The sequence below is a fragment of the Chiloscyllium plagiosum genome, chromosome 12 (genome assembly GCF_004010195.1).
Source record: "Chiloscyllium plagiosum isolate BGI_BamShark_2017 chromosome 12, ASM401019v2, whole genome shotgun sequence".
Classification (NCBI taxonomy): Eukaryota; Metazoa; Chordata; class Chondrichthyes; order Orectolobiformes; family Hemiscylliidae; genus Chiloscyllium; species Chiloscyllium plagiosum.
This window is the reverse complement of record NC_057721.1, coordinates 78,209,432-78,236,469: the sequence shown is the minus strand read 5'-3', so window position 1 is coordinate 78,236,469 and position 27,038 is coordinate 78,209,432. Positions and strand designations below refer to the sequence as shown.

Here is a 27,038-nt window from a genome sequence, read left to right as displayed (position 1 = left end):
TAGCAAAATTTGTATCTAACTCTGGTTCTCTGTGAATGGTTGTTTCAAAGTAGGTGTTACACCAGGTGCTGTTTTCCTACACCCTTGGCGGACTTTAAAGTTCATGTGACACTATTCAGATCAGAGTATGGAAATCTCTCCAGCTTACTGCACAAGTGATACGTGAGTGAAGCCCTGGTCATCTTGTAGTTAGGAATTAGTATTTCCACTAATTTCAGTTTGGATTCATTACCAGCCAAGGAACTCAGCTTGCATGGAACATTAAAGACTAACATATTGGGACAGTATATATGATTGTAATCATGTTAAAATTTGCCAAGCAAGTTCTGTGTCCAGTATACAGCCTGAGAGAGCAAGACTTGCAGGGCCTCCTGTTCAAAATCAGCTATTAAAATATAGATCAATATGTATTGTAGAGTTTGGCTCTATTGTCTTTCCAAGCTAGCACGTTGGATGGTGAGACCTGTTTCCCAGTTTGTGAAATGATCATGCATATTTGAATCGGATAGAAAGTAGAAATTTTTTGACACTGACTCAGTTGCCTGGTTTTGATGCGTTCAGATAATTTCGGTGAAGATGGCTTTATTTATTCCACATGTCTCAGGAAGCTTGTCGCAATCTGTGGTCAGGTGACCACTGCAGCTGTTTTAGAACCATATTTCTTTTTTTAAAACCATTTTCGACTGAATTGCCTGGGTGGTTTTCTTTTGTACTTCTTAAGGGGGTGAATTTGCATTACTTTTATAAAAGTTTTGTTTTGAAAAAGCAACTTTGAAAGAGACACTGGAATCAAAGTCATAGAGGTATACATCACAGAAAATGCTCGTTCAGTTCATTGAGTCTGCACCGGACAAAAACAACCACTAATCCCATTTTCCAGAATTTAGCCTTTGGCCTTGTGTGCCTTTGCGTCACAAGTACACATCTAAATACATCCAAAATGTAGATATTGTTCCTCTACCACCTCTACAGACTGAGAGTTCCAGATTCCCACCGTCCTCTATGTTTTGTTTCCCCAGATCTCCTCTAAATCTGTTCCCTCGATCATTGATTCCTCCACCAAAGAGGCAAATTTCTTCCTATCTGTGTCACGCGTTCCAATAATGTCACTCCCTCGGTGTTGGTTGCTCCAAGGAAACTCCAGTCTATCCAATCTCTCTTCACACCTAAAACTCTTGACTTTGTCTTCACTCCGAAAGGCTCAGATTCCACTAAGGACCCCTGAGTAGTGCACAAAAGCAGGAACTCCGACTGATTTCCCGTTTTCACTTGCTAATTCAAACTGTTGTGTCAATGCTGCCAATGCAGTGGATGTCAGTGAACTCAGGATAATATAGGCAATACACATTGCAAGGATGTGTGATATGCAAATGAATTTCTCAAGTCTGCTCTTTGCTATTTAGTTTACAGCTTATATATTTAAAAATTCTTCCCCATTGCTCTTGTAGAGGAGTTCGATAAGGAAACTGGTCAAGTATTGACTGGAGTGAACACCTTGCCGCGTGATTTGAAAGAATATGTGAGGGATGACAACCGGAAGTTTGAGAAGGAGTTGCAAGAGTGGGACGCACAGCAGGAGAAAAAAGCCCAACAGGAAAAGATGGAGATACACACTACCCAGAGGGAACCCCATGGAGCATCTACCTCAGGTGAATGGTTAAAAATAATTTGTGACCTCGTTTGGTCTGCTGAATTGGAATTTTTTTCATGTGTTGACGTATTTTGAACAGTGGTTTAGCAGGTGTCTTGAAGCATTGTGCTAACCATACACCTTTTACTGTTCTGTAAAAACGGAGCTATGCAGATCAAAATATCTTGGGTACAGTTTCTGTTCTGTCTTAAGTTAGCTGACTTAGCAATCGCTTGCAGTAAGGTTTTTGGCACCCTTCAGCTGTGGGAGAAAATTCCCTACCAGTGTTGCCAGTCCTGTTCTCAACTGGTTGGCCACGGTGTACGGATATCAGGCTACTCCATTGTGTGCACTCGGTAGTGAGAATCAGATTGACTTTGGCCGTTCAGCTGTCTGTAGACCTGTTTGTCCAGAGAGTTGTTAGAAAATGGAGTTTGTCACTGTGTGGAATTCATGTAACTAGATGCACTGAAGGAGTAGTTGGGTAGGAACATGATCTTAACAGGTTGTATCGGTAAGGTGAACATATGGCCCCGCAAGTCTGTTCCACCATTCATTACAACCATGACTAATCTTCTGTTTTGGCTCTGATTTATTGCCTGCTCCCGTTATCCCTTGATTCCTTGAGGGATCAAACATTCGCTAATCCAGCCTACAATTTCTACTCATTGATGGAGCATCCATAACCCTGATGAGTGGACAATTCCATAGATTCGAACCTACTGATTGAAGAAATTTCTCCTTCTGGCAGTCCTAATTCATGAACTCCTTTTCCGGAGACCCTGCGATCATGTGCTAGATTTCCCAACTTCTCATCGAATAACCCAGTGGTAGCCGAAAGAACGTTCACCTTCCCGTTTTCATGACATGGCATCTCAAGGGTGGTCTCACCAAGGTGAGATGCGGGTGAAAAGAAGCTTGTGTGGAGTACAAATGCCGGCAGAGACTCTGTGAGCTGGATGTTTCTGCGCTGTAAAATTTCACGCAATTCTGAGATCAGCTAACAGTGTAGATTAGGAACCTGAGCTCTTCTGTTCTGAATGACCCCCCCCCACCCTCTGTTTCACAGTACAGCATACAAGGAAACTTGAAGCTTATCATTTGACATTTTGTTGGTTTGTTTCATAATTAATGTTAGACCGTTGAAAACATTTGGTATAGTGTTAGCTCACGTAGAGAGCTGAAGTAGGCTCCAGAGGGTGGTTATCACCTGTATTCTCCCACAGGGTAAAAACATCTTCAGGGGAGAATCCTGGTAACATACTTTGCTTAAAATTCTCTTGTTTTTTATTGTGCAAGGAAAAGAATTGGAATACCTAGAGCAACCTTCGGCAAAAGATCTCTCTAAAGTTTGTGAAGGAGACACTGCAAGGATGGTCACCAAAGCTGCCACAGAGTATGACGACCGGGGCCCAGAGGCTGCGCTGCAAGCGGTATGACTTGCAACAAGCCAACTTTTCTTTACTATTTACTTACAATATCAAATAAAGAAGTGCTGAATAGTGAATGTCAGGCCAGTTCTTGCTCGCTAAGAAACACCACTCCAATCCATCTTCTTTACGCACCCCATTAAAGGCCATGATTTGTTTGTGTTACGTACAGGAGTATTGTACCCCAGTGAGAGAGTGGATTTTTCTTTTCCCTCCACCACCATTATCCTCAAAGCACTCCCCTGTGACGTAGTGGTGGGTACACCATGAAGATGTAACTTATTGCTTGTGAAAATTTTCTGGATTTTCTGAGCTAATAATAAAGCCCTGTATAAATTGAAGTTACAGCTTCCCCTCCCCATCCCAACCCCAGCCAAAACCCCTCCATTCCTCTCTGTTTAATTCCTTCCCAAAGAAGTGAACTCCACTCGGTAGTATTTCTTTCGGTGTCAGTAGCCTTCAGTCTCCCTCCAGATACCTCAGCCAAGTTGGCACTGTTGGCTTCCATGAGGAAGAAAAGCATGTTTGCATCTGTTTGACGAGCTGTCAGTGTCATAGCCAAGTCAATTCCTTATTGCCTGTACGCCCACCTAATTGGAGCTGCTGGACAATTCATGTAAACTGCCCTTCAGTTTACTGCTGTAGGGGGAGCTGCACTTACCATTCCAAACCTGACGTGAACCAGGTGAGACGAACAACAATCCAGTCCGATTGTTATGTACAGTTCACCTACTCAATTAACTTGCTGGGACATCGAAGGGTCTAAGTGTTTAAATTAAACTGTGAAGTGGCAGCTTTGCACTTTCCAGAGATACAGCACTCCTGTAAGTAACATGCTTTATAACAATTTGTTTGCTAATCTTTATTTGTTCATTGTGCCACATTTCATTTTTGGACCACCAGGTCTAGCCTCGCCCGTTCAAACTTCATTGTCCCACAGTTGTCTTGTATTACTTCAAATCAAAACGCAGATGTACAAGAGTTAAAGAAGCCGACCTATATTCTTCCAATAAACAGATTCTAACATTCCTCCCATTACAGTATTTTTCTGTGTTTTATTTGGGGGAGGGAGAGGCAGAAGTCGAGTTTGCAAACATGCTGTCAACCTCTGCTTTGTGCCTTACTTCCTGGCAGTGATTGTCAGGAACTCTGACCAAAGATTGTGTGGCACAGGACAGAGATTAGTAGAGTCAGCACACAAATCTTGTATTCCTGAAATTGACCTTGGCTGTGAAGACCTTTATGGTTTATTAAATCCCCTCTATGTTTTCAATATTCTGCCAGTTATTTAAGCTGTTGTGCTTCTTTTGCTCCTTAACATGTGTGTTTGTATATATCTGCAAAGGAGATATTTTCATGGACAGAGGTTATAACTTTGACACCAACTGTGGAACAGTGTGGTTTAAATCTGTCCCAGCAGAGTGGCACGGTGGCTCAGTGGTTAGCACTGCAGCCTCACAGCACCAGGGACTCTGGTTCGATTCCAGCCTTGGGTGACTATCAGTGTGGAGTTTGCACATTCTCCCAGTGTTTGTGTGGTTTCCTCCCACAGTCCAAAAGATGTGCAGGTTAGGTGGATTGACCAAGCTAAATTGCCCATAGTGTTAGGTGCATTAGTTAGACAGAAATGGGTCTGGTGGGTTACTCCTCAGAGGATCGGTGTGCACTTGTTGGGCCAAATGGCCTGTTTCCACACTCTAGGGAAGCTAATCTAATCTAATCTAAAAGCAGTTAGGAGGGGAGGGGTTTGAGGAGCAGATAGGATGCTTTTTCTTAAACCTGTTTAGGAAGGTTTAATGCTGCACACCTTCTTGACAGCAATCCAGCACACATTGGTGAATCAGCAGGACATCCAGGATACAGTGCAACCATATAATAGATAGGATGCATTCTGCAAAGCAAAGGATTGTGGGTACATCAGTCGCCATTATTACAGACTGTAAGGTGACTAAAAGTGACAGTATGTTATGTGACGAAGCTTCCATTCCAACCAGTGTTGGCGACCCTGCAAGGTTGCAACTGTCTTTGAACAGATTTCAGTCATAACAGGTAATACTGAGTTTAGTAGCTTATTTGTACTGATGTCCAAATGACATAGGGCCCACAGTTCCTCAGCTGGTTCAGTGATCAGAGATTGAACCCAGATGCTTGTGAGTCCTGTCATTGAGATCAGCAAAGATCTCAGGGAAGTAAATCAGGGTGCAGTAGCAGAACACTTTATAATTTGTTTTGTAATCCGGCACTATAAGTTGATCCTGACACAGTGCCTTGGGAGTTAAGTTTGATAAATTATTTTGATGTACAACAAAAGTACTAATAGTGACATTGACCATGAAGCGATCAGATTATCTCAGTCTAGTTGGTTCATTTGGATCCTTCAGGGAAAGAAATATGTTGTCCTTACCCACTGTGTCCTCTATGTGACTCCAGATCCAGAACAATGCAGTTGGCTTTTATCTGCCCTCCTAAATAGCTTTGGTTGCCACTTAGTTTTGTTCACAAAGGTACGTAAGAATTGCCAATGACAACACTTGGTGCATTTAAAAGCCACCAAGAATGGAAGTTAAGAGACCAAGAGTATGATTTTGAGTAACATGCAGACCTCAGCTCAGATGCTTGCTCTCGATAATATTCTCAAGTCAAGTTACAAGTTTTGTTTCTTTGTTCTTTGGACATGGACATTGTTGTTGAGTCTGACATTCAGTTCCTAAATGCGCCAAGATGCATGTGGTGGGCCACCTTCTTAAAATGCTGGTAATAATTTTACACAACTGGTTAACTCATTCGGTTTCTTTAAAAGGAAGTTAAGACGGAGAAGGTCAGGCAGGGTAAGGACATTAGGTTTCCTTTCTTAGTGGGACATTGGTGTACTCTTTACTTCCATTTAACCCTTAATAAGCTTTTCATTTAAAAAAGCAATGTTGTCTTTAGGGTCATTACTGTAGACAGGCAGGGCTAGGGTAGGACAGTCTTCACCTTAGCTACTTCTAATTTCTAGCACAGGCAAGTTTTAGTCTTCACCTAACTTTTAATTCCTCGCTCAGATGACTTTACTTCAGTCTACTGGTAGTTAGCTGAAAATGCCTTCTCCCAGTTAACCTCAAATTTTATGCAGTTACAAAAGCCAAGCAAAGGATGCTTACCAGTTTCACAGTATAGGATGCCAAAATGGAAACAGGCAAAGCTAACTGAAGTACATTGATTAAGTTAGCTGTCTTAACAGGTGTCACGCATTCTTGGATCATCTGATCTAATAGTAGCCCCATCTCCATGGATACTGCTAAATCTCTCAAGGATGTCCCAATGCCTTTCCTTCCTTAAAGTAACACCTCCCTCTGAATAATAACCACATACTCCAACTCTCTGTGTTCAGTGTCCCTAATTCAAATTATTTTGCAATATATTAATGGCGATGTTCCAGTTAGTGTGTATGGCCAGAAGCTCCAGGTGTTCAGCTGTGCACTTGAGTGAGACTCCAGTGGCTGCATGTTATTCTGGGAAACTGTGCTTGGTATTGTCAGCTAGGTTGCATCATTTTAGATACGGTGGTTGAGATCGGCCAACATATTTTCTGAATACATGTGAAGAAGTGAAGTGCTGTGCACTGTCTAAAATTGCACAGGTTTTTTTAACGAGTGCCAGTGGACAAAACTCAAATTTGTCAAAACATTTTCCCTGTTCTCAATCCCAGGCTGTCCAAATGTGAACACTTGTGCTGCCTGTGAATTGCACTCTTCCCTGCAGTTGCCAACATCATCACTTGGGGATTGCACTTGCAGCTTCCATTCCTCTTGTCCCTCCTACCCCTCTTGCCTGCTCCTCCATTAAGTTGCACACTAAATGTAGATTCTGTATGTTCTCTCATCCTCATTGAAGGACTGTATTGGGGAAGGGAATGTTCTCTCCTGTGGAATCAGTAAATGTGGTTCCTGATTGTGCAAAGTTGAATTGATTGTATTCTGTATTTTTATTTTACTTTTCTTTGTTTTTGGTATCAGACTTGTCTAAAGTTTGGCTACAGAACAAATTGTCAGAAAAAGTCCCACGTAAATCTGCACTCAATTCATTAACTGAAGTTCCTCACTTGCTATCACAACTAGTGACAGACCAGTAATTATCCATGTTTCAATCTGGTAAAGCACAGGAGTAGTGTTTATGTTTTGTCGTTTACAGGATGGTCCCTTCAAATATTATCTGATTCTGGGGGGTTCCCTGCAAATTGTGTCTCAGTCACTGACACTGCCACCTTTGGTTTCAGAGCATTACTGTAATGATCAGTGTTTGCCACTGGATGGTGCTCTGTGGCCACACATTAAATTGTAAATTCTCCTTTATGCCAAAATGTGGTTGCACATAGGTTCAAGCAATGATTTGCCCCAAACACCCAATTGGCAAGTGTGGCTGTGGACACTGCTGAGGCATCCCAGATGTCTTTTTTGGTAACTTTTACATTCTGTGTACCATAGTAGCAAAATCACCTTCCAAACCCACAACCTCCACCCACCAAGAATGATGAGGTCGGTGGGTACAAGGGAATAGCACCAACTGCAAGTTCCCCTGGAAAGGAGTGAGCCCTTTGTAGAATTGACACCGCGCTTTGTGACCCTTCATCTTTTTCTTTCCTGATACCGTCCTTCACTTCCTGACCTTACCCTTTTCCTGTAGGCCTCTGCTCCAGCTTCCCCCGAGCCTGGTCTCAGCCAGCGTGTGGTTGACGTGGAGATTTCCCCAGTAGGAAGGTTGGTCATAGAGTCAGAGGAAGGCGGTTATGATGATGAGGTATCTACGCAGTGCCCGACTGTGTGTAAATGACTGGACAGCATGTGGGCATTTGTTGCATGGCACTCCCGAATGGGCATGACTCTGTGCACTGCTGTGCATCAGAGTACTAGTGTTACAGTTTAAACAATTTCTTAAAGGACACAACATAGAACAAGTTAATGCAGGGTAGATGAGTGCACATAATAAAATGCAGAATAGAAGGCACAGCTAGCCAGGGAGCACAGGGGTAAAGGAAGGTTCTACAGTGCCAGGTCAGGGAAAGTGCATAATTCCAAACTTAACATAGACTAGGCACCAAATTACCGAGCAGGGGACAGGATGCAATGGAAAGTAGGGTAGAGAGTACACTATATGTTGCAGGGTAATGGAGACGGTACATTGTTCGATGCAGGGCAAGGGAGATGGCGCATTCTATGATGCTGGGTTGGGGAGAGGATGCATTGTGCCATATATGGTATAGAACAGGATGCATTGTACCATACACGGTAGAAGACACCATGCATTGTACAATGCAGGACAAAAGTGAGCACTGCAGATGCTGGAAATCAGAGTCTAGATTAGAGTGGTGCTGGAAAAACACAGCAGGTCAGGCAGCATCCGAGGAACAGGAGAGTCGACGTTTCGGGCAAAAGCCCTTCGTCAGGAATGAAGGCAGGGAGCCTCCGGGGTGAGAGATAAATGGGAGGGGAGTGGGGCTGAGGAGAAGGTAGCAAAGAGTACAATAGGTGGATGGAGGTGGGGATGAAGGTGATAGGTCAGAGAGGAGGGTGGAGCAGATAGGTGGGAAGGAAGATTGGCAGGTAGGACAGGTCATGGGGGCAGGGCTGAGCTGGAAGGTTGGAACTAGGGTAAGGTGGAGGCTGAGGGGAAATGAGGAAACTAGTGAAGTCCACATTGATGCCCTGGGGTTGAAGTGCTTCGAGGCGGAAAATGAGGCGTTCTTTCTCCAGGCGTCGGGTGGTAAGGGAGCAGCAGTGGAGGAGGCCCAGGACCTCCATATCCTCGGTAGAGTGGGAGGGGGAGTTGAAATGTTAGGCCACGGGGCTGTGGAGTTGATTGGTGCGGGTGTCACTGAGATGTTCCCTAAAGCGCTCTGTGAGTAGGTGTCCAGTCTCACCAATGTAGAGGAGACCGCATCGGGAGCAATGGATACAATAAATGACATTTATGGATGTGCAGATGAAACTTTGATGGATGTGGAAGGCTCCTTTGGGGCTTTGGATGGTGGTGAGGGAGGAGGTGTGGGCGCAGGTTTTGCAATTCCTGTGGTGACAGGGGAAGGGGCCAGGAGGGGAGGGTGGGTTGTAGGGGGGCGTGGACCTGACCAGGCAGTCATGGAGGGAACGGTCTTTGCAGAAAGGGGTGGGGAGGGAAATATATCCCTGATGGTGGGGTCCATTTGGGGGTGGCGTAAATATCGGTGGATGATATAGTTCAAAGGTTGGTAGGGTGGAAGGTGAGGACCAGGGGGGTTCTGTCCTTGTTACGGTTGGAGGGGTGGGGTTTGAGGGTGGAGGTGTGGGAAGTGGTTGAATTGCGTTGGAGAGCATCTTCAACCACATGGGAAGGGAAATTGCAGTCTCTCAAGAAGGAGGCCATCTGGTGTGTTCTGTGGTGGAACTGGTCCTCCTGGGAGCAGATATGATGGAGGTGGAGGAATTGGGAATACGGGATTGCATTTTTGCAGGAGGTAGGTTGGGAAGAGATGTAATCCAGGTAGCTGTGAGAGTCGGTGGGTTTGTGAAAAATGTCAGTGTCAATTCGGTAGTCATTGATGGAGACGGAGACGTCCATGAAGGGGAGGGAGGTGTCAGAGATGGTCCAGGTGAGTTTAAGGTTGGGATGGAATGTGTTGATGAAGTTGATGAACTGCTCAACCTCGCGGGAGCACGAGGTAGTGGAGGAAGACGTGGAGAGTGGTGCCGGTGTAACCACGGAAGATGGACTGCTCTACGTAGCCGACAAAGAGGCAGGCATAGATGGGGCCCATACAGGTGCCCATGGCTACCCCTTGGGTCTGGAGGAAGTGGGTGGATTCGAAGGAGAAATGCAGGGCAGGGGAGAGAATGCATTGTACCATATAGGGTAGAGGAGACCATGCATTGTACCATATAGGATAGAGGAGACCATGCATTATGCAATGCAGGGTAGGGGAGATGATGCGTTGTGCGATGCTGGGTAGGGCAGATGATGCATTGGGCGATGCAGAATAGGGCACATGATGTGTTGTGCGATACAGGGTTGGGACAATAGTGCTTTGGGCGATGCAGTGTAGGGTAGAGGATGCATTGGGCATTGCAGGGTAGGGTAGAGGATGCATTGTACCATACAGGGTAGGGGAGAAGATGCATTGTGCAATGCAGGATAGGGGAGAAGATGCATTGTCCATTGCAGGATAGGGGAGAGGATGCATTGTACCATACAGGGTAGGGGAGAAGGTATGTTGTGCGATGCAGGGTTGGGACGCTAATGCATTGTAGGGGAGAGGATGCATTATGTGATGCAGAGTAGAGGACGCGTTGTACCAGACAGGGTATGGAAGAGGATGCATTGTACCATACAGGATAGAGGAGACAGTGTATTGGGCGATGCAGGGTAGGGGAGATGATGCATTGGGCGATGCAGAATAGGACAGATGATGGATTGGCCGATGCAGAGTGGGGCAGATGATGTGTTGTGCGATACAGTGTTAGGACAATAATGCATTGGGCAATGCAGTGTAGGGGAGAGGATGCATTGTGCGTTGCAGGGTAGGGGAGAACATGCATTGTACTATACAGGGTAGGGGAGATGATGCATTGTGCATTGCAGGGTAGGGGAGAACACGCATTGTACTATACAGGGTAGGGGAGATGATGCATTGTGCAATGCAGGGTAGGGAAGAGAATGCATTATGCTTTGCAGGGTAGGGAAGAACATGCATTGTACCATACAGGGTAGGGGAGATGATGTATTGTGAGATGCAGGGTTGGGGAGAGGATGCATTATGTGATGCAGGGTAAGGGAGAGGATTCATTGTACCACACAGTGTAGGAAAGATGATGCATTGTGCAATGCAGGGTAGGGGAGAGTGCATATAAATAGAATGTTGGGGAGAGTGTGAATGTATGCCGTTCGATAGAGGAGAGAGGATCTACTATGTATTGTAAGGTGTATGATACGAGTTTTGCATTATGCAAGATGTGGGAGGGGGTGCACTGTGCAATGCAGGATAAGAAAGTGTGCATATTGTTTACTCAATCACATTGAATGCACTTAATATTTAACAGCCAAGAATTGAGTGTTTCCAGGTTTGTATTGATCACATGTGGTTTAGATGAATCGTGTTGTACTGACTGTACAAAATGGATCTTGATATTTACGTTGTGTTCTAGTGAAAGCCTTGATGAATATCTAACTCTTACATAAGTTGACCTGGCTGTTTTAGCTGTAGAGCTATGTGGATAAATTTGGAGGGAGGTGAGTGTCTGAATTTCAGTAGATATTCTCAAGGGCGCTTACTCTGTCCCCTTCACATATTTTTCTTTGGTATCCTGATTTCTGTCGCTGTCTGCTTCTTTCCCCACAATTGTGAAGGCACAGGCTATTCCCTTCCACATTAGCCGAACAGATGACCTTCTGCCAAATCCATTGGGTGTTCTAATTTATGACCACGCCAGCAGGAGGCACCAGAGTTTAAGCTGCCTCTGTAAAGCGTTTGTCCAAGTGCAGCCATGTCCAGTTTATAGTTTTGGTTAACTCAGTTGGGGTCAGTGACAGGAATGTCCCAGTTGACTTTGATGCCCTTACTTTTTCTATTGAAGAATATCTACTCTTGATTGATGTCTGCCAGTCCCTGTTAGAAAGTGCCAGGCTCCACCACCCTCCTCATGCAGGAGTGATGCACAGGGCTGTTATGGTTACCCAATGAGAATATCCCATTTGAATCAACTCTAAGAAGGTGATGCTGCCACTGTGGAACATTATCCCAGAAAGAGTCAGTGCCTTCATAGGAGTAAGATGGAATATTTCAAAAGAACAGCAATTTTTTAACTGAGTTTCCTTTCCTTTCTTTTTACACATCCTACTTGTCTGCAATTCACTATTGTGAAAGATGTTTTCCCTTTCTAGTTGATGGGAATTCAAAAGTTGCAGTAGAATAGGGTGAAAGTTTTAGAGATGTACGTTTACAGATTGTTAGATTTGCCCTGGTTTGTGCATTTCTTTATGCAAATTGACAAAGATTGGCTGGACAAAATGTTTTGTTTCACTGGTGTAAATTCTCGGTGTATCCATGCTATCTGAAAGGCAGCTTCAGTGGCAACTTTCTGAAAGGGATTGTCTGAATGCTTGAATGGAAATATTTGCACGACTGTCAGGAGCAGGAACTGCAGCTAAATTGAAAGTTCCATCAAAACTCCAGCATCGCTGTGATGGGTCAAATGGCCATCTCTGTGCTGGGGAAGTGACCTGATCGCGACGTGTTGGTAGCTTAAAGCATGTGAGAGAGAGAGAGAGAGAGAGAGGATTGCATTCAGTGTACAGCTGAGCATTTGTGGACTGCTCCATAAGCAGCATACGCTAATGAACATCTGTATTCCACAGCAACTGCCAAGCTTTCACCACTTGCAGGGCAAATCAAATCTCATTTTCAGATTTTCTTGCATGTTGCCTGCCAGTAGCCTTTTTTTATTTTTTAAATATGAAACATTTAAAGCTATTGCTAATTTACTGCTTACTTCATTACATAGCATTAATTTAAGATAATTTGCAAACCTTTTAATGTTTCACACTTTCTCTATGTGAACTTGTTTATTTAAAAAACAATTTAAAAGAAAATGTTGCCGATTCATATGTTTTGAATAGCGTTATCCATTATCTGACTTTTTACCTACGACCCCTTGTTGGCAGGTCATGCTGACCCCAACCATGCAAGGTATTATCATGGCTATAGGTAAAGCCAGGAATGTGTATGACAGACATGGTCCTGAGGCGGGTTTCTTCAAGGTACAAACTCCCTTTATTTTATTCAGTGTGATTGAATGCTGTCTGCTGTGCATATTAAAGCAATATTGAACCCAGCATCGTGCGTTTTGTCACTAGGCCGTGTAATACTCTATTCTGATCAGATACTCAGAGATCACTGTTCACTAGCTCCCTTCTCCCCTTCATTTGTTTAACCAGCCCTCCCTCTTTCTCCCTCCTTGGTTCTCTGCACCCCTATCTATCTTTTGTTTTATTCCTCTGTCTCGCACTTCTTTTCTCATCTACTTTTGTTTCCACTGTTTTGCCATTTTTTAAAAAACAAAATCCTTTTCCACCCTGTTCTTTACCTCGCCTGCTTCCCTTTCCTGTCCCCCCGCCCTTCCCTCTGAGGAGTGCCTCCAGCCCAGTGGCATATCCACCAAACATTTAATATAATAAGTGCTCATCTAGAATGCAATACAGGTCGAGCTGTACTCTACTCAATCACCTTGTGTGCAAGTTACTGGAAAAGGCTGAGTGTTCAGGACAATGCTTTAAAAACAAGTTCTACTGCCCATTCTTCCAGCACTGACTGTGAGCATTTCCCAGTTGGTATTTGTGGACATTCAAGGTGGTTTGAAGTGACAGGGAATGCACGATTTTTGAGTTCATTATCGCTGTTAGATTACGGGTATGTGTTATGCAGTATGTCAATTACTACACCTTTATGGGGTTTTTAATATCATTTTGAAGTTCATCTTTCTGTCGCAGTTTGTGAAGCTCCTAACTGGGGCAACTCTGATTTAAACTTTGTAAGATCCGAGTGTAAAACAAAAACTGCGATTTTATTGTTTTGGCACACAGGTGTTGGAAAGATGGGGATAGTCGTGGGGTGTTCGTAGCTATTTTCAGCTGATTCTTGCCTTAACCCTACCCATAATCTAATTTGTGTTTTCTAATTCAAATTCTTTCTACTGCTGCTGCTTTCGTTTGAGCTTGCATCTCGTTACTGATGAAAGACATGATGAGCACAAAGTCTACACACAAGTTGGAAGTTCATCCCAATAAATTGAAACAGTCCATTTTTGATAGAAGATATTCTTGTTTTCTCTATTTCAGTAAACATTTTTCCAACCACAGCTCCCTGAACGCTAAACAGAAAAATGAGGGTGCAAATAGAAATGATGAGTGATGATAGAAGGGCTAAGCCAAAGCTGTGGTTACCAAGATAGCTAACTTGAATAGGAAACAAGCTAGGAAGACTTGAATTTCTAAATCACCGTTCATGATGTTTCAAAGTTCTTTACAGCCAATTAATTAGAAGGTGATCCCCTCTGTTGTTGAAACTTGGTGGCCAGTTTTATGCATAGCCAGCTCCCATAGAGACATCGTAGTGATGTTAGGAACATTGAACGGACCATTGAGCCTGCCCTGCCATTCAGTACAGTCACGGCTGATTGAACACTTCAATGCCTTTTACTCACCTCAATCCCATAACCCTGTATACCACTGGTAACAAGAAATCTGTCAATCTCAATTTTAGACGTGCTCAAAGAATGGACATCCACAGCCCTGTTTGGTCATGAATTCCAAAGGTTCACAACCTAACTAAAATAATTTCTCTTCATCATGGACCAAAGTGAAATCCCCCTTGTTTTTATATTGTGCTCCTGGTTTTAACTAGGGCAAGCATCTCACCTGCATCGGCCCTGTCTATCTCTTTAAGTATTTTGTAAGTTTCAATGAGATCACCTCTCATTCTTCAAAACTGTGGAGAATGCATGTCCAGTTTGCCTAGTGTCTGTTCATTGCACAGTCCTGTTATCCCTGGGGCAAGTCTGTATTCCCTCAACAGCAAAAATATTTTTCCTGAGATAAGGAGACTAGAACTGTACACACCACTCCAGGTATGGTCAAAGCCAGCTCCTATACAATTGAAGCAAGACTTCACCATTCTACTGTTGGTTCCAGGATAACCTGGAGTGTGATTTGAACCCACAATATTTTGACACCGAGGTGAGCGTGCTACTAACTGAGCCACAACTGAAACATGATATAGCAGGACAGCACCATTTGAACCATTCTTTAATTCCCAGTTTAACAGACAGAGGACGTTCAATCTCCACTCTGTGCCTCTGCATCTTCAACATAGACTCATTATTCAGCACTTGACAAAAAGGAAGTTACAGAAAGCCCCTCATTGCTGCACTCTTTCCTTTCATTATGTTCCTGAAATCATTGGTTATGCTGTAAATTGAGCGGTGTAAGGAGTAACAGGCCAAAACCATAGCACATGTACAATTTGCATTGGTTGCCACCTCTCAGACCAGCATAACAGCTTAATTTACATTATGGATCAGTGTCATGTTATATCAAATCATTTTGCTTGTATCCTCATTACTAACAGAGAGAATCCCAGAACTGACAGAACAGCATTCTAACTAAGGTGCCGACTGGTCTGTTCATGAGTACGTGAAGAAGCATAAGGACAGATTCTAACTTAGCTGTGATGCCCATCACAGTTGCTTGACCTGCTGGCACGTAAACATTGACATTCACCAGCCACTTGCCAAAGGGCATCAACAAATCCCATCTGATAGAAAGGACCAGTAAATGCAAGAAAAGAGAGGACAAAATTGACATTGACTTTAAAAATCCACCAGTAAATTGTTTGCCTTTGTTGCCTAGCAATCATGTTAGATTAATTTAGAATAAAAAATATTGTCATTGTTGCTCACACCTAAAATGTATCAGTGCTTTGTGAAAAATGTGAAACTTACCCGGCATAAAGGTAATGATCTTCTAAACTATTTTGTCAGATTGTTCTTTGTTTAAGCAGGGCAAAGGTTTATCATCAAAATCTAACCTTTGCCCTACTGTGGCCCCTATAAATCTAACCTTTACCCTACTGTGGCCCCTATAAATCTAACCTTTACCCTAGTGTGGCCTCTATAAATCTAACCTTTACCCTACTGTGGCCCCTATAAATCTAACCTTTACCCTACTATGGCCTCTATAAATCTAACCTTTGCCTTACTGTGGCATCTATAAATCTAACCTTTACCCTACTATGGCCTCTGTAAATCTAACCTTTGCCCTACTGTGGCCCCTATAAATCTAACCTTTACCCTACTATGGCCTCTATAAATTTCCCTTCTTCATCGCAGTTTAAAAGCTGTCAGAATGACACACGCATGATACTGTTAAGAAAGCTTTATATCCAATTACAGGTTAAACGCTTTGATTTTTCTATATGAGCTGTATATATTTTGTTTTTAATCTGTTTGGACATGTGCTAAACATGTCTGGGGCAGGTGGGACCTGGACCTTCTGGTCCAGAGGCAGAGATTGCTACCACTGAGCTGCCAAAGTCTTAGAAGCTGCACACCCAAAGTGGGGATCAAACTCTCAGCCATAGGGTTAAGAGTCTCGTGGTCAATTGACTAGGGCTAGTCAGGCTAATTTAAAACATATTTTTGATCAACTTGTTTTGACACACCTCCAGACAGTGGGTCTTGAACCCAGATCTGTTGAGCCAGGCATATAAACATTGCCACTGTGCCATAAAACCCTCTATAAATGGCATATTATCTGAACAGTGTCTAATTTATGCATCAGCAGCTCTACCAATTAGAGTAGATGAGAGATGTTGTTATCTTCGACTGTGATGGGAAGGGATGGCCCAGTGATGTTATCACTAGACTCTTATTCCAGAGCCAAGATTAGAGTGTGGTGCTGAAAAAACACAGCAGGTCAGGCAGCATCTGAGGAGCAGGAAAATCGACATTTCGGGCAAAAGCCCTTCATCCGGAGACTTGGCTAATATTCTGGGAACATGGGTTCGAATCCCACCATGGCAGATGGTGGAATTTGACTTTGAAACCTAGACTTGAGTCTAACTATGACCATAAAAACATTGTTCGAAAAACCCATCTGGTTCACTAACGTCCTTTAGGGAATGTAACCGCTCTCCTTATCTGGTCTGGTCTACATGTGATTCCAGATCCACAGCAATGTGGTTGACTCTTAACTGCCCTCTGGGCAATCAGCGATAAATATGATATCCAAATCTATGATTGTTTTTTTTTAAAAAGTAAGTAGCTTATCTGATTATCTATTATTGACACTATCTTTGAAGTGCTGAGCCATGCAAAGGTTTTCTGTGCTGTTATCCATGATCATCCTGCGGATCGTCCCAGTTGAGGCTCTGCATTTTACTGTCCAGTGCTTCTGGAGTAAAGAAGGGAAGGTTTTAACTGGGGGATCTCACTGAGATCCAGTCATTCCTTTTGGATAATGTATATGCTCAAAGCTGAGGATGAATAGCCTGACCATATTTGCTGTGTTGAAGCACAGGCAATGGCAATCTGGAGGTGCCAAGGATTGCTGTTGTGTTTCACACCTCGAAGGGTGAAGACTCGAAGTGGGTCTCCGGATTTGAAACGTTAACTCAGTTTTCTCTTCACAGATGCTGCCAGATCCGCTGAGTTTCTCGTTTGCGCATTTCTGATCTCCAGCATCTGCAGTCGATTGTTTTATTTTAGTGATTTTTTTAAGCCCTTTCACAAAAGCTCAGCAGTTTCTCCAAGACTTGTCAGTGTTCTGGATTGTTGAGAATCAACTGACACCGAAGGCGGAAACCACTTGAATGATTCTACGTCAGCACTTTGATAGAACTGTTCCAATACTCCCAACACCCTGCAAATTTTCCTTCCATGCACCTTGTTTACGTTAGAAAGTTAATATTCAGTCTATTTCCATTATCTTTACATCCAGTTCATTCCAAATTGTCATAACTTGCTGCATTTTTAAAACAAAGCTCCCAATTTTCCTTCTGGAGATTTTACCAGAACTGTCTCTTCTGATTGTTGATCGTGCTGCCAGTGGAGGCAATTCCTCCCTATCTACCACATCAAAATGCCTTTTAAACCCAAACTTCTCATCACCTTAACCTCTTCTGTTCGAATGAGATTAATCCAGTGCTTCCCTTCAGAAAAGTGAAGTTCTGCATTCTGGGTGCCTATCTGACAAAATCACTCTGTACTCAATACATGATCCTAATGCCCTGAGGTGTGAGACCCAGAATGTCTGCAGTGCTTCAAGCATGTTGCATTCAGACAGTTTAAACTCAGATTAAGGTACTCTGGAGTTTCCTGAAGTTATCTAAAACATACACTCAATAATCCAGCAGAGTGATAAGGTTAATAGGAAAATTCTGAATCGCAAAGCTGCCAGTGATTAGACCTGGCAGCACACAAGATTTATTGAACTAAAACAAGACATTTGGCCTAACTGGTCCAGCCCAGAGTTTGTGCTCTACGTGAACCTCTACTTCATCCCCGCTCTCTTAATATATCTTTCTATTCCGTCTCCCTCAACCCCCACAAGTGGAGACATCAGCTCTGCATTATCCCTGTCAAAACCCTTAATCATTTCAAAGATCTCAATCAGGCCACCTGTAAAATTTCCCTTGCACTGTTTATCTGATCTGAAACAGGACATACTAATCTTCATATACAACTTGTTCAGATTTAATGACTTCCAAATAACATACTATCCAATTGCTAGGTAATGACCATTTCCAAAGAGAGAATTTAACCATCTTTCTCTGATACTTTTACCAATGCCCCACAATTGACATCCTTGGGATTGCCATTGACTGGAAATTGAATTGGACCAGCCTGATAAATACCATGGAAACAAATGAGTGAGGAGGTTCACATAGAGTGTAAACTCTGATAAAGTCACTGTAGTTCCAATGGACCGTGCGACTGCTTTCTCATTAGAGAAATAGACATGAGACGAGTTTAACCTGAGGGTCACACTACCTCAGGCAAAGTTGAGAAGCTAGGACCGTCCTTGTGACTTCAACCAGTACAGGAATTGAACCTGCCACACAGCCAACTAAATGAACCGATCAGTAGTAATAGTGCACATTTAATGAACCAGTGTAGGCATGCTGAACCAAATGGCCTCTCTCTTGACCATGACACTTCTGTGAAGAGCAGGTGAGAGGCTGGAAGTTTAGTGTAATAACTCACCTCCTGAATCACCAATTGTCCACCGTCTGCAAGGCACAAGTCAGGGATGTGGTCAAATGCTCCCCACTTGCCTGGATGAGTGCAGCTTCAACAATCCTCAAGCTTGACACCACCCAGAACAACGCAGCCGATTTAATTGGTCCACCCATTCATCACACTAAATATTCCAACACCAATGTGTCGTGATGTCTGTGTGTGCCATATAAGATGCATTGCAGCATGAAACCACCTTCGTCAACACATTTCAAACCCATGACCTTTATCACTGACAAGGACAGAAGACAAAAGGGTACCCCATAGCCTGCAAGCTGCTCTCCGAGCTACATATCATTGTGTCTCGGCCTGTGTCACTGTTTACAGAATCATAGAGTTGTACAGCATGGAAACAGACCCTTCCATCCAACCCGTCCATGCCGACCAGATATCCTTAATTAATCTCGTCCCATTTATCAGCATTTGGGCCCATATCCCTCAACCTTTCCTATTCATCTACCCATCCTGGTAATTGTACCATCACTTCCTCTGGCAGCTCATTCCATACAAGCACACCCTCTGCGTGAAAGTATTGCCCCTTAGGTCCCTTTTAAATCTTTCCCCTCTCACCTTAAGCCATGCCCTCTAGTTTTGAACTACCCTATCCTGGGGAAAAGACCTTAACTACTCATCCTATCCATGCCCCTCACGATTTTATAACCCTCTGTGGGGCCACCCCTCAGCTTCCAACACTCGGGGGAAATTGGCCCCAGTCTATTCAGCCTCTCCACATAGCTCGTTCCTTCGATGATGCTGGATTGAATTTCTGGAGATCCCTTTCTCGCAAAACTGAGAGTCTCCCTATACACCAAAGACTGCAGAGGTTCGAGAAGACAGTTCACCAGCACCACCTCCACAGTAACTAGGGATGGGTAATAAACGCTGGCTCAGCCAGAGCTGCTCACATCCTGTGAAAGAAATTTAAAAACATTTCACTTACTCCCTGCAAATCCCCAAATTTACATGTGGTTTTAGATACAGGACCTACCCACTTGTCTGCCCTGGCCCACCCCCGCAAGGGCACTGACAATAAATTCTACAGGTGGCTTCCATTACTAAGAGTGCATTCTCCATGCAAAAACCTGGAATGCAAACTCTTCATTCTAACAATGATAAAGGGATTCAACAAGATCGATGCAGTGAAACTGTCCCCTGTGGCGGGGCGATCCTAACAAACTGAAAAGTAAAGCTACACCATATAGGAGTGAACTCGAAAAATGCAAATGTGACCCATGCACTGGGTCAATTAAACTTATCGTTCCTGAGGTAGATTCAGTATGGGTTAAATAGATGGGCAAACAAATTGAAGTGGACATTCACCATTGTCCGATAAATTGGCTTCATCATGCACAACTTGCGCACACATTATTTATTGGTGGGGGTGAGGGAGGCTGGAATATCAGTGAAAGTATAAAATGTATGAGCAGTAGTAAACTATTCAGTCTGATTCTGCACCACCATTCATTGGATACTGATCAGTTTTCACCACTGGTCCACGAATGTGTGATGCATGCTGTCAGGCCATATTTGAGATTAGCTGTATTGAGTTAACCTGGGACCTGTGCTCCGTAGATTTGCTCTTTACTAAACCTATCAATTAAGTCACTTTGAGAGCTAAAGGTTAGGGCTGTCTTTGCCTGCAGAGATTGCCCAAAGCACATACCCATCCCATCCAGAAAGCGTGGAATGTGAAACTGCAGAATGTAGCATGCATTATTCAATATTTGATTCCAAAAACTGGTTCACCTGCAGGAAATTAACCCTTGCAGAGAAAATGGAAATGTTCAAGTAGTTACACATTTTACTTGTGTGTTCTATTTGTGGTCAATTTGAAAAGCGAATTGAATGCAGTTGCATGAATGGAAACAAACCTGTCCTTTAACATGTTTTCATAAGCAAATTCAGTTCCTAACGGCAAACAATTTTCAAAGGAAGAATCCAGTTTAATTCCTGTTTTAGTTGTAAAGCTGGCGGCTTAGATTCTGAATTCATTATATTGTACCTTCACCATTTGACGTGCTTCCCCTTTTCTCAGTGGGTTATTAATATTCACGCGTTATAAAGGGTGGAACTGGGCAAGGCATTATAATGGTTGATGGTGAATTTATTGATGCAGTTAATTGCCCTATTCTGATCCCCTGTAAACTGTACCATGGAGGTAATAAATGGAAACAAGCTGAATTGTCTTTCCATCCTCCCTCTCAACTGTGGATTATCTGAGGTGTTATCTGTGTCCAAGTGCCATTGGCAAGCAAGCTCAGAGCAAGCAACTCTCTGTCCCTCTGCCCCATCAGCTAGAAGGAGGTAAGACAGAGAAATGTTGAGAAAAGCATTGCAAGTTTCTTTTTTGGTGGGGGTGTGGGTTGTTAGAAATGAACCACGAAAATTGTGCCATTTTGGGATGGAAGAGATTCAGGCAAGTGTTTTGAAACATTGAGTTTTGGAGGACATTATTTAACCTGCTACCCCCTCTCTCTGCTGGCACTTGACTGCCCCATACAAAAATGTCATCCAATGCCTTTCCCATATGTGAATCCATGATGGGTGACTCTCGGTGGTAAGATTTGGTAGGCAGCATAATCACAGGATGCATTTCACCTGAGGTTACTGCTGTCCTTGGCCAACTTGTGCACTTCCAAACTGAATTACAGGATACTGATTAGGTTCTGGTAGTTCCCAAGCGACAGTCCTTACTCTCTCCCCACCCTGTGTATCTGTAACCTATCGCTGCCAAGGTCAATTGCAATAGCCTAGCCGAGCTCACAAAGTGGCAATCAAACCCAAGGAACTTTCTGTCTGTGTGAATATAGGCTATTTAGTTACTCAACTCACACCCGACAGGAAACCCATTTGTGGTTGGGGTATAGCTGCGTGCCGTTAGGGAATGGATTTAATTTTGCCGCGTAGCTCTGGCAGACCTTTGTGGTTGTTTCCCTTTGAACCTTACGAAGAATTCCCCACAGTCAGGGCTACACGGCAGCTCGGAATGCATTTCCAGTGGGTTCTTTCTCTCTCCAGGCTTTCACAGCAGAGTACTCCCGTTTGGTCAGGCTGGCCCAGGAAGATACCACGCTGGAGAACGATAACCGGTTAAAACATGTGGTCGTCTATTTCCTGCACAATGAGGCACCAAAGAAAATTATCGAGAGGACACTCTTGGAACAGTTTGCCGATCGGAATCTCAATTTTGACGAACGGTAACAAGAGATTTATTGTTGTGACAAGAGTAAAGTATGTGCCTTTCAGCACCTCAAAGTGTTTTTCTACCAGTGAATTGCTTTTTAAGTTTAGCCGTTTTTGCATTGTAGGAATTGAGGCATCAATTGTGCAAGATCCTGATGCAGCTATGTGGTAATGACCAGATAATATGCTTTTATTTTTGCTGATGAAGGTGAGGGATAAATGTTGACCAGGATGCAGGGAAGAGCTTTTCTTTAAAAATAATGGAATGGGATCTTTTACATCCACCTGACCAGACACAAAGGCTCTTACTTTGACATCACATCCAAAAGATGTCATTGACGATGGTGCAACCCCCTCTTTGTATTGGTATTGGACATATCAGCCTGGATTATGCATTCCATTCTTTAAGTGGGTCTTAAACCCATGACCCATTGAATCGGGCATAAAGTGCTGCCTACCACACCATGGCTGGTAGAAGTCTAGTGGAGAAAATGGGCAGCTGGAACCCTCTAAGCCTGGTGTGCCAAATATGTTGACAAGGCCAATTATTAGACAAGCCTCACCAAGGCTGTGCAACAATCCATGTAGCCTGCTCAGGTACACAGCTAGACTAGACAAGCTTTTGGGTCTGGGCATCCCTTCTAAGTCTTTGCTGAGTTAACTCTAGCCATGCAGAGAATGAGATTTTACAATTGGTATGGCAATACTGGCCTTGTAATGTGTGACATGAGATTGAAAAAGGAACATTCTGAATAATAATTGCTTGTGTTTGTCCCATATGCAGATATCCCTTCTGGGTATTTTAAACTTGGCTGTCAGTTCATTGAAGTGCTTAGTATCATATTAAACATTGCTTTAGAATGCAATAACTCCCGTCCATGAACTTTGACATTTATTGAGACCTCTTCAACTCCTGATGACCTTCAACTCCTGAAACTTTATTCAAGGAACATTAAGTTGATGATTATTTATGACCTGTTGTCAAACTAAGAAATCATTAATTACACTTATCTGCAATGAGTTACCACTTTAGTTCTGCAATGGATCAGATGGTCAGTTCATAAAAGCACTGGCTACTGTGGAATCTGAGCTACACTGGGCCAATAGGTTCCAAGGCTTGGTCTAGATGAGTTCACTGACCTTAATGCTGTGATGTGCGGAGGCATTCACAGCAGCAAATGCCACAACTTTTTAGCAAGACCTAGCTTGACTGGTGGTATGAAGGGTCCTCTGCGTCAGATCAGCCCTACACACCCAAACTGTAAATATAGATGCAAGTTACACTGTGAGTGACAAACCCGAGAGTGTATTTAACCAAATCCATCAGTAATCCACTTGTTGTACTGCTGCTTTTGAATTGTGCTGTGACATATCTTTGCACACTTTATGAATAAAGTATTTTTTTTTTAAAAGAGCAATTCAGACCAGTATGTGAGAAAAAAAAAGATCAGGCAGGATTCCTGCTCTTAATCATGAATCAGTGACCTTGTGCTGCGAAGTGTTTAGAGTGTGAATGTCAGCTGAAGACAGCTTGGAACTGAGCTCTGACCCCATTGATAATGTCCAGGCTCATTCAGGCAGCGTGACCACTTGACCTGACATTCTGGGGAATGGGGAGCTGTCACCTACCACAACAAAAAAATAAACTAGAGGGGCTTAGGTGAGGAAGGAGAGAGCACAGGGAAAGACAATTCCTCCTTTAATCAATGTCATTAGATAGCCTTGCAGAAGCAGGCTGTCAGGTTATTAGTTGGTGATGCTTCCACCTGAATGAAGGGAACTGGTTAGCTCACTTGGCTGGGTGGTTGTTTGGTGATGACAATGATACCAACAGCACGGGTTCAATCCCCACACTGGTTGAGATTACCATGACGCACTCTCCTTCTCAACCTCTCTCCTCGCCTGAGGCATGGTGACCCTCGGGTTAAAGCGCCATCAGTCATCTCTCTGTAATGAGAGAGCAGCCCTGTGGTGACCTGGGCGATGGATCTCAATGAAGAGTCTGCAGACTCAAACTGTGTTGCAGGTTTTATGTATAACCTCAGCTCGCATACTAGCGGTGTGCTGAGAAAGTACTGCATTATCCCCAGTGCCACTGTTTGGATTTAGTGAAGCCAGTTCAGGAGACTTGGGCATGTTGTATCAAAACACCATGGAATAATTTTTAAAAAGACTGAGGAGAGATGAATGGAGATTTCTTATGCTGGTCCTACACAGCCAGTACAGGCAAATAAATGTTCATGTAAATCTATGAAAGTGGCCAGCTGGTGTGTCAAATTTGACCAGTGCACTTGATGGATGGAGTATCATTATGAAGAATTGCACACCTCTCCCCATACCTGCACCATTCACCAACAGCAGTTAAGCAATCTCCTGCAAGAGGCATAAAGTCAAAGAGAATAAAAAAGAATCCCAGGATGAATAAAACGCAGAAAAATTAAATATTTACTTTTACATAAATCCTAAATCCCAAAGTACTTCACAGCCGATGAAGTTATTATTAAACAAAAACAGAATTAGCTAGGAAAACTCAGCAGATCTGGCAGCAGCTGTGGAGAGAAAGCAGAGTTCCAGTAACCCTTCTTCAGAACTCACAGTTCTTTTTAAACATACTGTTGTATGAAAGATGACAGGGAGAAAGAGAGGACTGCAGATGCTGGAGATCAGAGTCAAAAGGTGTGGTGCTGGAAAAGCACATCCAGTCAGGCAGCATCCGAGGAGCAGGAGAGTTTGAGCATAGGTTCTTCATCAGGAATGTGATGACGAGAAACTTCCTGATGAAGAGCTTATGCTCAAAACGTTGATTCTCCTGCTCCTCAGGTGCTGCCTGACTGGCTGTGCTTTTCCAGCACCACACTTTTTTGACTCTGAAAGATGACAGCCAAATTACACATAACAAGTTTCCACAAACACCAACATGTTGGTCAAATAATCTGTTTCGTGATAACAACTGAGGACCAAATATTGGCCAGGAATTATGCTGGGATCTATGCTGGAAGGCAGACATGATTTCAGTTCAACATTTGATCTAATTTATGGCACCAGTGACAATGCGGCACCCCTGAGCACTGGATCAGAGTGGCAGTCTAGATTTTTGTACTCAGTTCTCTGTCCTGACTGAGGCTTGAGCCTACAAAGCCCGAACTCAGAAGTGAGAGTACCATACACTAAACATGTAAAGAGAAAAAAAAATTGAAACATTCACCCATGACCCTGTCAGTTGTTTGAAACCAGATGAGGAGATCTCATAGTCCAAGAATTTGTTACGTATTAATCCATTTACCATCTATATAATGCAATCTGTGCTTGAGTCAGGAACCTGTTTGGCACCCTCTTGAAGGTGACAAGAGTTAGCAACCACCCCAAGATACTGTGTTTTCCGACAAAAGATTACCTGCACTCCAGTCAAATTTCTGTTCATGAAAAGTGCTTTGGGTTTTTTCTGAGAGGAGTGAATAAGTGCCAGTGTTTTCTGTTGTCAGTTACATGAGAATCTTTGAGTACAAAGGATAACATAAGGACAGCAATGAGAAAGGATCTTGTGTGGAGAAGATCAGGAAGTAGAATCTGTATGGCTGAAGTTTAGGAATAATAAAGGTCATAAAAAAACTGGTGGGAGTAAGTTATAGACCCCCTAATAGTAGTTACATCAATGAGCTGAGCACTAAGCAAGGAATAAGTGAAATAAAAGGCAGTGCAAGAAACTTAATATGCTTTAATCTCATAAACCGAACAAATCAAACTGGCAAAGATAGCATGGATGAAGGGTTTGTAGAAAGCCATCATGACAGTTTTGTGAAGCATACATTGTGGAATCTATTAAGAATAAATCTGTTTTATATCTAATATCATAGATTAAGGCAGATTCAATGAGTAATCTTGTCATAAAAGATCCTCTGAGAAAAAATGACCTTTAATGTAATTGAACTTCATCTTAAGTTACAAAGTGTCATGTTTCCGTCCGAAGCAAGGATCTTAAACAAAACCAATTAGATATGTGGAGCGAGTTGGCTAAAGTTGACTGGGTATTTGACTAAAAGACATGGTTATAAACAAACCATGACATTTAAAGAAATAATTCAAAATGTTTGACAAAAATCTGTTTAAAACACAAACTCAGCAAAACAGATCCACTCCTGGCTTATTAGGACTAAAAACTGGCGAATGCTCAGAAACCAATGGCCTACATCCAAGATGCAGGGGGTAGTATGGTGGCTCAGTGGTTAGCACTGTTGCCTCAGCGCCAGGGACCCAGATTCAATTCCAGCCTTGGGTGACTGTACGGAGTTTGCCTATTCTCCCCATGTCTGCGTGAGTTTCCTGTAGGTGCTCTGGTTTCCTCCCACAGTCCAAAGATGTGTGGGTTAGATGGATTGGCCATGGTAAACTACCTATAGTGTCCAGGGATTTGCAGGCTGGGTGGATTGGCCTTAGGAAATGCAGGATCACAGATATAGGGTGGGGAGGGCATGCTTTTTGGAGAGTCATTGTGGACTTAATGGGCTGAATGGCCTGCTTCCACACTGTAGGGATTTTATGATTTGAAGAGTTCTCTTTACAATCTGTGTTATCCAAACAAATAGACTGAGTGTAATATATTTGTATTTGTTGATCATTACAAGCAGGATTGGAATGTAAGCCATGAGGAAGGTACAAAGAAAATGCAAAGAGATATAGACAGGTTAAGTGAATGTGAAGCAAGGTAGCAGGTGAAGCCTAATGTGGGCAAGTGCGTACATTTTGGGAGTATGAATAGAAAAGCAGAGTAGGTTTTAAAAGGCACAAAACCTTTTTAACGTTGATATTCAGAAGAGACTTAGATGCAAGGAGCACTAAACCTTAATTAGGAAGATAAATGGTATATAGATTGTTATTGCAAGAAGATTGGCGTACAAGAATAAGGAAGTCTTGTTGCAATTATAGTGAGCTTTAGTGAGACCACTTGTGCAGGTTAGCTCTCCATACCTAAGAACCTGAAGAAGGGTGCACCCAAAA

At 43.1% G+C, this 27,038-nt stretch overlaps 1 protein-coding gene across 3 annotated transcripts in view; it reads left to right on the top strand.

Annotated features, from left to right (window-relative positions):
* Positions 1 to 27,038, top strand: part of usp25 (ubiquitin specific peptidase 25) — a 209,958-nt gene that overhangs the window by 135,804 nt on the left and 47,116 nt on the right. Inside the window, exons 17-21 of one of the 3 annotated variants that reach the window (XM_043701413.1) lie at positions 1,449 to 1,649; positions 2,930 to 3,063; positions 7,726 to 7,839; positions 12,733 to 12,828; positions 21,879 to 22,057. In XM_043701413.1, the coding sequence (XP_043557348.1) occupies positions 1,449 to 1,649; positions 2,930 to 3,063; positions 7,726 to 7,839; positions 12,733 to 12,828; positions 21,879 to 22,057 (724 nt within the window). The remainder of the gene's footprint in view (positions 1 to 1,448; positions 1,650 to 2,929; positions 3,064 to 7,725; positions 7,840 to 12,732; positions 12,829 to 21,878; positions 22,058 to 27,038) is intronic. The other 2 variants (XM_043701414.1, XM_043701415.1) reach the window with 2 other exon arrangements.